Source organism: Metopolophium dirhodum, chromosome 5, assembly GCF_019925205.1.
Source record: "Metopolophium dirhodum isolate CAU chromosome 5, ASM1992520v1, whole genome shotgun sequence".
Classification (NCBI taxonomy): Eukaryota; Metazoa; Arthropoda; class Insecta; order Hemiptera; family Aphididae; genus Metopolophium; species Metopolophium dirhodum.
This window is the reverse complement of record NC_083564.1, coordinates 33,644,807-33,657,880: the sequence shown is the minus strand read 5'-3', so window position 1 is coordinate 33,657,880 and position 13,074 is coordinate 33,644,807. Positions and strand designations below refer to the sequence as shown.

General features: G+C 29.3%; 2 protein-coding genes across 2 annotated transcripts; both read right to left on the bottom strand.

The window, feature by feature from the left end:
- Positions 1 to 838: 838 nt before the first annotated feature.
- Positions 839 to 4,270, bottom strand: LOC132944324 (probable proline--tRNA ligase, mitochondrial). Its single transcript, XM_061013606.1, has 5 exons — positions 4,008 to 4,270; positions 3,751 to 3,928; positions 3,064 to 3,137; positions 2,743 to 3,001; positions 839 to 2,682 (listed from the first exon to the last, which is right to left on the bottom strand). The coding sequence occupies exons 1-5, from the start codon at positions 4,098 to 4,100 to the stop codon at positions 1,985 to 1,987; spliced, it is 1,302 nt and encodes a 433-aa protein (XP_060869589.1). The 5' UTR covers positions 4,101 to 4,270; the 3' UTR covers positions 839 to 1,984.
- Positions 4,271 to 4,652: 382 nt separating this feature from the next.
- On the bottom strand, positions 4,653 to 5,644 carry LOC132945029 (REPTOR-binding partner). Its single transcript, XM_061014640.1, has 4 exons — positions 5,468 to 5,644; positions 5,236 to 5,353; positions 5,036 to 5,157; positions 4,653 to 4,947 (listed from the first exon to the last, which is right to left on the bottom strand). The coding sequence occupies exons 1-4, from the start codon at positions 5,522 to 5,524 to the stop codon at positions 4,831 to 4,833; spliced, it is 414 nt and encodes a 137-aa protein (XP_060870623.1). The 5' UTR covers positions 5,525 to 5,644; the 3' UTR covers positions 4,653 to 4,830.
- Positions 5,645 to 13,074: the final 7,430 nt, after the last annotated feature.

Sequence of the window (13,074 nt, the reverse complement as noted above, 5' to 3'; positions counted from 1 at the left end):
AACCCATTTAGCATGTTTTGGAATATTTCGTAGATTGTGAGAAAAAATTTGTATTTATTTTTAATTTTAATATTAGGGTACCCAGAAATTTTTTTTTTGAACATGACAATTTTTTTTTTTTATCATTTTTAACTCTTATTAAAGTGTAATAGTATTCCATTAGAATACGCAACTTTTAATACCTGATCAATACCTCACTATTAAAATAATGTTGACAATAAAAATTTAAAAATGCATATTAAAGCAAATAATGATTATTTTTGCGTATTTTTTAAATTTTTAAGAGAATATAATGAGAATATTTGAAGGTTTTTTAGAGAATATTAGCATCATATTTTAGGTATTTTAAGAGAATATAAATTCGGTCTTTAGTTATAACATTGTAGATTTTTTCTAACCAAATGAGTTTCTTATAAGAATTACTTTTATGATTAAACCATTTGTCATCACAACCTATTGTGACATGCGTGTTGTTCTGCCATCTTATTGTTAAACAGATATTCTTCTAGTTTGATTTTTCCTCAATTGTATGCTTTACATTTCAAGCTCATAATAAATAACATTTACTTATTACCACACTAAGCATTTAGAAATTAAAAATGCCATATGATATTATGCAACATTTTACTTAACTAGATTCTTTTTTATATAATTTATCTATGTTAATTTTCTTTTAATTAACAAAATCCCTCTAGTCAGAGGGCCCCCTAAATCACATGATTTTCATGTTGTTATATTAATCTCACAATATCAAATTTACTAATTGTATACCAATAAAATATTACAGATTGTAAATATACTATTTTGTTTGAATAAAAAAAAAACTAACAAAATCAAATTGCATAGTTCCATTGGTTTATTTATTAATTTTTTTTTTATTCGGCCAATATTTTACAAACTACTCTAAAAAGGCAAAACAGAATAATTTGTGACATCAACAATATTTCTAATGTATTAAAATAATTTTCTTTCTTAAAAAACATATTATACATGTTACTGTAAAGTACTAAAGTTGACTGTGTCCAATGAATATTAACAAGCTGAACAATTTTTGACATTTGCATAACTATTTTGTCGAATATTGACTTATGCATGAAATGTGTGTTCACAAACAGTGGTACTTGAATCAATTGATACCGGTCAACATATTCACCAAACATTTTGGTAAAGACATAAAGTATTAATTTTGTGTGTTTTGAGTAATATTAAGGGGTATGAATACAGACTGATTTTAAGGAGATCAATATAGGCAATTTTTTATTTGTGTGGATGTGGGTCGTGTAAATGTGTGTAGTAGGTGATCATAAGTGTAAGTGACAGTGTATAAAATAAATAGTGGAGTGCACCCACACTAATTACAAATGCGAATTTTAGTGAAACATTGAAACTTAGTTTCGGTTTTTCCAATAATATAGCTTATTGAGTGACATTACAGTATGAACACCTATTATACAAACTGAAGAGAAGTTTATCTAGGCTAGAAGTCGATTTTCGATATTTTATTTTCAATGTCCAATATTTAGATCTAAAACTTGTGATATTTTACTTTTGGAATTTGAATTATTGAGTTTAGTAAATAAAATATCGAAAATTGACTTCTATATAGGCATAGTTTAACTTCTCTTTTACAATATTGATAATAGATGTATTTACTCTCAAACCGCTCAATAAACCATATTATTTATTGGAAATACAAAAATACATTTTTATAGAATTTTTCAATACTATTCATATCCTTTATTATTTAAATATTTAATTATTATTTGTTTTAAGTTTTAAAACTTGCTTATTGCATATCTGAATAAAATATATCATAATTTCCAATATTAATGTACAAAATGGAAGTGTACCATTTAGATTAAGTTATATAAACATATAAAATAAAATAAAACAAATTGTTTATGCACTTAAAAAAAATAGACAATTATCACAAGTTATTGCTAAAACTAATATAGTAATTAGGTATCTTTAAACTAAATAATACTCATATTTTGTCTAAACATTGTTGCTTTAAATAATTAATTAAATTACTTAGTTCATAATGTTCTGATTTATTTGTATTAGCTTCATACAATTCATACAAAGAAGGGGTCTCGTTTATTTTCTTTCCAATAACGACTACAAATGGAAATCCTAATTTCTTTGCTTCAACTAATCGCTTGCCAATAGTCATATGGGTTCGATCGTCAACAATAATATCATCTCCAAATATTTCAGTAAAATGATTGTAGAGTGAGTGTATGTTATTCAGAGAAGCGTTTTCCTCGATACTGCCTTCTTTGGCTGGTATTATACAAATGGTATATGGAGATATTGACCGTGGCCATTGAATTACATCTTGTGTGCTCAAACATTCCACAGATGCACCGATTATTCGGGAAACACCCAAACCATAGCTACACATATATGGAGGTTTCATGGTGCCGTCTGTGTCCGAATATGTGGCAGACAAGGCGCTTGAATAAAATGTACCTAGGTGAAAAGTGTGGCCTACTTCGATAGCCTTTGTAAATTTAATATCAGTACTAGAGCATTTTGGACATTGGACAGACTCTGGTGACATTTCTTTGTTCATTCCAAAACCACATTTCTTACACTGTAATAATGTATCGTCTCCAACTTCGGCCGGATAATGAAATTCATGGGATTGATTTCCGCCCATCATTCCTGAAGCACCTTCAACTAAAACCAAATTCATAATATTAATGTTTTGCATAATTTTATTTACAATATTCCCTCTACCTCTTATGAATTTAACACCAATGTGCTTAAATATCTTTTCATAGGCTTCACAAACTTTGTTGTACGTAAATGTAGCACTTGTTTGATCTCTATCAAATGAATATAAATCTTTCATAAGAAACTCTTTGGATCTGATAATGCCCAATTTAGGTCTAATCTCATCTCTGAATTTTGTGCCAACTTGATACAGCATCAAAGGTAACTGCTTGTACGTCTTAGGATCTGAACTAAATAAATCAGTAACGACCTCTTCATGAGTCTGTACAAATATATATTGCAAATCACTAATATAATATATAGTTAATCATATATATGTATTACCGGACTTAGTAGGAACTCTTTGCTTTTACGATCATTCACTAAGTATAAATCTTCAATATTTTTGTTTAACCGACCTTAAAACAAATTAATCAAATGTTAAAAATATACATTTTTATGACTAGTTGAGAATGTAAAATCAAATTTAATAAGTACATTATAGATATTGTCCAAGTCCAAGTATCTAAAAACATATATGGCAAATTTCAAGGATTCAATAGTTTTGAAAAAATATACCAATAGTATACCAATACAATACAGTATTAAGTAAAATTATCTGTTCATGACATTTTTAATTTATTACAAAAATAAATTACTTGTTATTTTTCTATAACTTATAAAATGTTTGTGTGTTTAAATTTGTAACAATTTGAAGCAATTAAAATCAGGCTAATGCACCTGTAATATTCAATGAAAAATAGAAATTTAAATCATTTTGGTCTTTATTTAAAATTGTTATCATCAATATTGTGAATTGAATATGAATAATATAATTTATACACTATTAAGACAATTATATAATACCAAGTAATGTTCTCACTTTCTCAGTTATATTAATAGGTACTTATTTTTTTATAGAGTTTGGTAGTTTGCAAATTAAAATTAGTACTAACATCAACATTTATCAGCTAGAATGTATAGTATTGGTACTTCTATTCAAACTAATGAAAACTAATGAGTACAACAAACCTGTTTTCTTCCACAAGTTACTGTGTATCAATACGGGCATAGAAATCTTCTGAGCGCCAATATCCATCATATTTTTATTTATAATGAAAATCAATTTATCTAATGATCGCTGAGCAAGAGGCAGTAAGTGGTATAATCCGTTGGCACTTTGTCTGATAATACCAAGTTCCAACATCAACTGTACAATTAATGTGTTTGTTTATTATATATTTGTAAATGAAAAGAGTGAGTAAGTAGTTGAAATATTGTAAACTAACCTTTTGACTGTTGGATATGAGTTCGTCTGGTTTAAATGAAACATTTTTAGAAATTGGTTTCGTAGGTCTAAACATATTTTTCAAGCTGTTCATTTTGATTTCAAGTTTTGAAATATTCTTGTATATAGCGGCAATATTATCTATTGTAATTCTATGGAATAGAACACTAACTACAAAACCATGAAGCTTTTAAAAAATAAATAATTATTTATTCATTTTATTCTGAAGTTAAATTTTAAAAACCTATAATATGGTTTGTGAAATTGTGATTGCCATGTTATCAAGAAACCACAATTTGAAAATAGGAAAAAATAAAAATGCGTTTAGTCCATGAGTTTATTTTGATAGCATTGCATATTTTCCTATTATCTATTATTATTATTATTTATTATTATTATGATTTATGATTGTGATTTGGGAGTATGACATTGACATTGACATTTGACACAGTGCTTATAGTTCATATTTTATAAGATCATAACATAGAAATATTTACATAACATAGTACAATATTAGTATTACTAATATCTATGATGTAAGTATGTCACATTGTGACTTAATCATAAGACATAAATTCCTGCAGTTTTGCCAGTTGTAATCAGATTGTTCACCTAAAGGTGTCCTCTTCAAAAAAAAAACAGCAAATGAGTAAATCATATTTTTTATTAGTTAATATCAAATATTTGTAAACAAAACAATATCATATACTTGTAATAATAAACATTTAAACATAATACATTGAGAATCTTTTAAAAAAAATTAAACAAACCCATATTATGTAATGGAAACAATGGCACAAACAATAAAAAATAATAATGAAATGTTACATGATAAGTACACCGCCTGCAGATTCTTGTTTTACAGCACCCAATTCGTCCAAGAGCCCTGGCAAACCTTCTGGAATCCTGCCTTCATCAACCTCACCGCACCACATTCTGTACTGTGACAATTAATGAATAATTATTTTACAAGACACTCACACCAATGATGTATGTAAAATAGTAATTATAATAATAATAATAATATACTTTATCCAGTTCCTGTCGCAGAGATACAACCGCCTTTTCGCGGTCTGTCACCAACTCTTCCAAATATTGGTAGCGTAACTTCTTTCTTGCCCGACACTCCCGGGCGCTTTGACGGCTCCTCTCTAACGTTGTATGAAAAAAAAAAAAAACAGTATATAACAAAGACTAACGTTTAGGTTACACAGAGGTTAGAACCTAACCTAGTTTGGCTCTGATGTCCACTTTGTCGCTGGACTTCTTTCCTGGCTTGCGTCCCCGTTTGTTGGCCACTGGAGGCGGAGTCGTCGTAGTGCTCTCTTTCATCTCCTGTGCTTGTTCCTGTAATATAATCGAACCATCATCTTGTTTAATATTATAAATTTTAATATAATTATGTCGACAACGACGACCATCCAACGACCCGAGTCGATAGATAAAACACGCGTATCCTACCACTTGGACGAGGCTGTCAAAATCCTGAGCGTTGATGAATGATTCCTCGAAATCCATATTGCCGATGAGGTTCGTTTTTAACTCTCGCAAATCGTGTCCAAAATCGAAAACCCGCGAATGGCGAATGTCCAATGTTTATAAACAACAAGTCGTGTGACAATGATAACTGATAAGGAAATAATGTTTTCAATTTTGTTATGAAAACAATATTATCATTTCACAAACTACCGATGTTTGTTACCACATAATAAATCGATGTTTCCGTAATCAATTACGACTATCGGATATTTACTATTTTTTCACACAACCTTTGAGAATAGAAAAAAAAACTTAGGTATTATACAAGCGTGGGAGTGTATGTGTGGGTGATATAATATATTTTAATGTTTAAAATGTAAACAATGTTTTTAATGTTTTGCAAAGACTTCCGTTGAAAAACACAATTTTAACCGTACTATCGAAATTTAACACGTAAACTATCGATCTCGATTTACGAGACAACAAAGAAACATAATATTAAACCTAACCCATATTGTATTGTTCTATGGTGTTAATAAGCGAGGACGTTGTGAATATTATTAATATTAATATTACTTGCGCGCTGTGTTACTATATAACCTATCGGCTATTATGACAATAGAGTATAGACTATAATATAATATTAATACGGCAACGCCGCTTTCGGTGATTTCATTGTTATTTCTTACCAAATTAAAATCTCAAAAGCCATAAACGAATATAAATATTATATATCTTATTCCAATTTCTAACCAATGCTGAAAAAGTAATAACTATTAATTATATACCTATCTATATATTATTATTTATCCGTGACTGATGACCCCAACGGAAAATTAACAAGTTAAGATAAATTTAATTATAGTTATATAGTAAATAAAATTACGTCAGTTAGAAATACTTAAATATTGGCTCTGTTTTTCCTTAATTTTTTTTTTTTTTGTTATTCCCTACGTGTTTGAACACTTCTAAGGATTTTCAATTTTGATCTCTCAAATGCACCAACCATATTAATTTTACCACTAGAAAGTGTTAAGAGAATGTTACTAAAGTTGAAAATCGAAGTACTATTTGAACTTGTGGCGCTAACGAGCCTTATGTTAGGCGTCCGCCAGACGCTCAGTCCTCCGGTCATGTGTTACGTCCACGGGACTCTCGGAACCGTTCAGATTTCCCATCTTGCGATGTTGGGAATGAGTCGGTGGGTCTAGGGAGTCTTTTTGGAAAGGATCCACCTCCTGTGACACTCGTTGATTGTAGTTTTCCTCTCTTCCTTCCTGATTCTGGATTTGGTGGGAGGAGGGGGGGTCACCCAGGTAAGGGATCCTGAGACACCTTGATCTTGATCCTGTCCCTCATCGTAGCGATAAGGTGACATTCCGGCTACGAGAAAAGCATCAGCTTCGTTTCCCGAAGGAGAGCCGTGAGTCGAGTATAACTCCCAAGTATCTGAGACGTTTACTGAGGGCTATTGGGTAACCCCCGATGCTGAGCCAAGGAGCTCATCTTTTGGTTAGCATGACTACCTAAGTCTTGTCGTGTGCAAGCTGAAGGCCTCGACCTGTCTATGTTCTCGAGTACAGGGTTTAAGAAGTCCTATAAGAGTTCATCCGTCTTTTCCACTCAGACTACAGTAGGTCGTCAGCGAAGCTGACCAAATGCGCCCCGGGAGGCACTTCGTCTTTAACAGATCGTTGTATGTGACATTCCAGAGGGTAGGCCCTAAAACTGAGCCCCGAGGTTCCATCGCAATATTGACTGAATTGAAACATATAATATGCACCTTTAACTGGTGGAGCAGATTGTGAGCAATTTATTGTATGTAGGATTGTGTGCAAGTCGTAACATTATCAAGGATGGGTTATTAAGAATCCTTATTATTTATTAAACATATAATGCTGCAGATAATGAAAAAGGTCTGAGGGTCTTTTAGACAGTTTGTGCGTGGGTGTATGTGCAAGTTAACACATGTATGTAGAACTCAAGGCTAAATAATATACTTATAGTTTTTGTGTACGTATGGAGTTTTATAATATTTTAAAGAATACGTTTTATATTATTTTACATTATTTCATATTATTTGTTTGAAATAAACACACATGTACTTTTGCACATGCGCGTATATAATATTATAATATTATTATGTAATGTTATGTTGTATAAAATATTGAATTATGCAAATTTATGTAAATATTACATTTATGCAAATTGATGTTAACTAATTTAGGTTACGTGGACAAATGGGTGGTGAGGTATATATATTGGGGAGGGGGGGGGGGTTATAATTACAGATGGTTATAGTAGCGGATAAAAATTGTGATGGTGAAGGGTGGCGAGGTGGCTAGGTGGTTGGTGGTAGAAGCCCTCAAATCATTCTACTTATAAAGTATAAAGTACTAAGTTTTTTATTTTTGACCCTCTCAAAGTACCATCTAGATTCACTTTCCTACCAGAAAAATATTAAAATAGAAAATTGAAATATTTTTCTAGTTAAAAAGTTTCTCCAGACACAAAAAACTCACACATCGTTATCATCACTCCACTCAAAATCTAAAATACAAATCATTCTAATTCTAAATAACGTACAACGAAAAATTAATTTAAAATAAAAAACTATTTTCTATGACGATACTGCCAGCCGGTTCACATTTTATGAACTCATAATTATACAAAGAGCCATACCGCGTACCACCTATAAAATATTTTTAACGTATTTATTTTTTATAAACTACCTATTTTTAATTTTTTGTTTTGAAAAATACAATCTCCGAGGAATACGTATCTATATTAAAACAAATAGCCTAGTTCAGTATACCTATCTGTTACAGATCTTGTGCAGTTGTCCATCACTCGCTTTTAAACATAATACAGTCGTATTATGGTAAATAATAACTCTACGTATACTGTATGCGTATATACCTATATATAAATATACAACGCACGATGATATTATTATGATATTAGAGTCACGTCGAATTCACCAACAAGATGAGAATTGTTTTCTCTTTTGACTATTATTGTGGTAATGGCGTCACTGAATGCCCGAACGCTGAAGCATATTCGTGCTCGGGGGCACGAGCGCGCGTGTAATCCAATAAGGAAGCAAGGAGACCGGCACTGAATTGTTACGATCTCGCGTGCGTTCCCAGGAGGGTTATTGAACCTCCGATATCAAATCCCTAGCGGAATTTCAGATGCCGATGTTGCATGTATATATTAGAGATGATATAGGTACTCACTATTGTTGTATAATATAGTTAGAATATATTCCCAATTTTCGACAACGCACCAAAATAAAAAACAAAACAAATATGTACATATTATTATAATATGTTTAACATTACACGTGAATATGTTCGATTTATACTTAATATATATCTGTTTGAATTTTGCTCTCCGAGACTTTAGTAAAATGATTTAATACATTCGGTGTAGGTATTGTTATTATTATTATTTTACAGTATATAGGTTGGTAAATATAAAAGAATTACCTTTGGAAGACAATCAGATAAAAGACAAATCACATGAATATATTACCGTGAATATAAGTATTTGCTATCTATGGTAGGAATTATTTTGTAACATTTAGAAAATCCATAATAAGTGTAATACATAGATAGATAAGTATACTCGTATGCTACCCGTTGGCATATGCAATAACTATTAACAATTTATAAAGCTGAGCAGACTATTGTTCAGTAAAATTATAAAAGCTGTTTAAAAAAAATATATATATATTTATTATTTTTAGTAACGCCCAAAATTAAATAAATAGGTGTATTTTATTATGAGCATTTAGAAATGTGTTATACTAATTACAATTTAATTCTGTTTTATAAGTGCCTTTACATGGTTTATAGGTATAAAAATCATAACGATTGTATTATTATAATTCAAACATGAAAACAATTTTGGAAACTTTAATGAGCAATTAAATAAACATTTTTATAGAGTAAAATTGTATTTCGTTTTGATTTTGGATTATTAATATAACTTGATATCTTTGCCTAGATATACCTAGTTATAATAATTAATCTACTCAAATTTAAAAATTAACTTATAACTATTTTCAAAAATCAAACACATAGTATTGTTTCAATAAAATTATACAATTTGATATAAAAAACAAAACATGGAAAATATTACCAGCTTTCTGTACGAAATAGACCATTGGATTTAGATATGCACGCTTTCCACAAGATTCCTACGCTTTTTCCTCTCAGCGTTTGTACAACCATCGAGTCTATTTTCCCGGTAATAGAAAATTACTGACGTGTACCAATGATATATTATTTTTTAAATGTATTTTACAGACAATAACATATTAATATTAATAATGATGACACGGCGCATTAAATAGGCTATTTAACTACACCACTTTCAAGGGTTTATTTTCCGGTATTAACTGCAATATCAACTTGGAATAATATTATGCGCTGCATGATGAAACATTAGGGTGTATTACTTGCGATATAAGTAGTTGGTTAGACCATTTTAGTTCACGATGTGAAAGTTATTTGTAACAAATGCATATTATGAGGATGTCAGCGCACTATTTGTTTTCTCTCTTTTTAGACCCATGCGCAACATAGACAAAACACATTTGTGGAGAATCGTTTTTTCTATGTTTTCAAGTAATCTTAGAGTAAAATCACCCATTACAGAAAAGATAGATAATAATATTTTAGAGGGAATGACTTATTGATTTTATATTTTATTGTTATTTGACTTTGTATTCAAGTTTCAAAATAAACAAAAAAATTTTGCAAATTTAAATGATGTTTTAATTGTTTTGAAACAATATTTCGAGAAATCGATATGTCATTCCCTCAAAAATATTATTCTCTATCTTTTTTGTAATGGGTGATTTTACTCTAAGATTACTTAAAAACATAGAAAAACGATTCTGCGCAAATGCGTTTTGTCTATGTTGCGCGTGGGCCAGAGAGAGAAAACAAATAGTGCGCTGACATCCTCTTATTATAAATACACTGTTAATGAGTTATAACTTATAAGGGAAGAAAATAAGGGATTATATTATTTTCTCTTGTATACGATGTTACGTTATATTTAATTATAATGTTTATGAGTTATGAATAAGTTATAAATGATATTTCTGTTTTTTTTATTATTATTTTAGACTACAGTACAATAAAATTATAAAAACACATGACATTATTATGACGCATTAAAAATTCAATTTTTGAGACAAAAAAAAATTAATTTCATTGTATAGAAGTAAATCATTGAACAATATTGACTGAAGTATGACTATTGTCATGAATGTATTAACTATACATTAATCTCTTTTTATTTCGAATATTCAATGGTTACCATTTTAACGATTTATTATACAGATAATCAGAAAGCTTCGTAAAGTTGTACTAGTGTTAGTTGGTTTTATAACTAATAATGATATAACATCGTTAAATTAATCTAGGCATATTATGTTTTCTTTATCATGAGTATAATATGTATAATATTATACTCACAGAGAATGTTTAATATTAAACCTACATTACTCGCTATCAAAATATTATTATTAAAAATGGGTTAATTTTATGAAAAGTTTTTAGTATTGGTACTAATTATAAATTATATGGTTAGTTAAATATTGAAATTTTCGTTTCAATATAGACGTTACGTATAAGGAGGTCGTACTAATATACTTTAACAAACTATACTATATTAATTTTGTATGCTTTTTCACTCTATATATAAAACTATTTTAACTGTGTGTCGTCATGACGACTAATATAATAACAATAGCTTTTAGTTTATCATAGCTATTAATGTGAAATATAATATGAAAGATACCGCCTGCATTGTAATGTATTATCTAAAATAATGTGTCCGAATTAACGTGACGACGTTAAGTCGAAAAATATATGACATAAGTACTGGAACTGTCACAATCACCCCACCATATCCATATGCAACGGATCCGTGACTTTTAAATATAATTTAATTTACAATCAAACAATATGATTTTTTTCACAATTCAAAAACCAAATTGTATACAAGTCGAATATAAAGATTAAGAGGTATAGTATTTTATATAAAATGTACCAATAGTAATTAAATTACTCACGAGTCATGACTCATGTGTGTTAAAAGCAATTCTCAACTGACATCTCTTTCGGATAATAGTTTCATTTGCATGTCACTACTCACAGCTTGATATTACGATTAGATTTAGTGGCTTTTTGAATTTAAGTTTTAAAGGTTTTTAGTACTTTTTACTGGCGTCAATGCTTCAGGTAAATTTGGGTGTAAAACTTTGAATATACATGCAGTTTTGGATTTACTTTAGACACATTATGAGCCGGAAATTGGATATTTAGACATGTAGATACTACACCAAGCTATCAAAGTAGCAAGATACCGTAGACACAAATATTTTAATATAAACAAGTTAATATTATATTAACATTTAATCTTCTACTATATTTATATTGCAGTAAAAAATGTTATACTTGATGAATGAATTTAAAAAAAAATAAGTCATTTTATATGTTACCAGTTTTATTCCTAAACCTAAATATAGAATAATAAAATAATAAATCTAAATATGTATTATCGATTAGTATTGAGACCAATTTTGAATACGTAAACGTATAAATTAAACGTATCTAATTTACGACTGTATACCCTATAACTTGAATGTAGTAGGGACGGGGTGTCAAAAGTATATACTTTTGCCCTCCTTGAATTATATCTGAGGGGTTAATGCCCCCCTCTCTCCCCCCTTCTCCGACGCCACTGCAGGTGGTAGATCATTTACAACATACGCAAAGATAAAATTAACAACCAAGTAGTATTTATACATTTTTTTATTCATGTTTGAATATTGTTTTATATCATTTATCGTTCAATATGAATATTTTGGTTAAAATTAAACTTTATAAATAGTATTACAATATTACACAATTTTTATATAATTAAGCCATTAAGGTAATTTAACTTAGAATAATAATTAAAAAAAAATTAAAATGTTGTCCTAACCCTGGTCCCTGAGTAATTATTTGATTGGGTCCTTTGTTATATTTGTGGACCGGCTGAACAACGACTGAACAACACTACGTTTTTTAATTTTTAATAGTATCTTATCACATAATTTTATTATATTAATAATAAACATACAACGGAACATAATTGTTTTCATATTATTTTTCATGTACATTTGTTAAAGACACTTATTTGCTTTAAACTTAACGTGATTTTTATTGTTATGTTGGTTATTATTTACCTTTTACCCTTTTTTGAGGTAGTTGAAAATATAATTAAAACATAATATGTAGTTGTGTTTTTTCTATTTTGATTAAAAACACAGGCGTACCTCCTATTATTGCGCTACACTTTGTTAACAAAATATTTAAAAAAAATCTCAAAGTATATTCTATATAGATAAAAAATAACTAAATTTAAATGCATATAGCAACTATATTATTATGTGTATATTGCATACAATTAAAACGTAGGTCATTGTTGTTATTACTTAAGAGGACGTTACACCGATATTTTTTGTCTCCGTCTTACAAGTGCGTAACATAGCAAATTGTACGCTAAGCAGAACACGTAAACTCCGT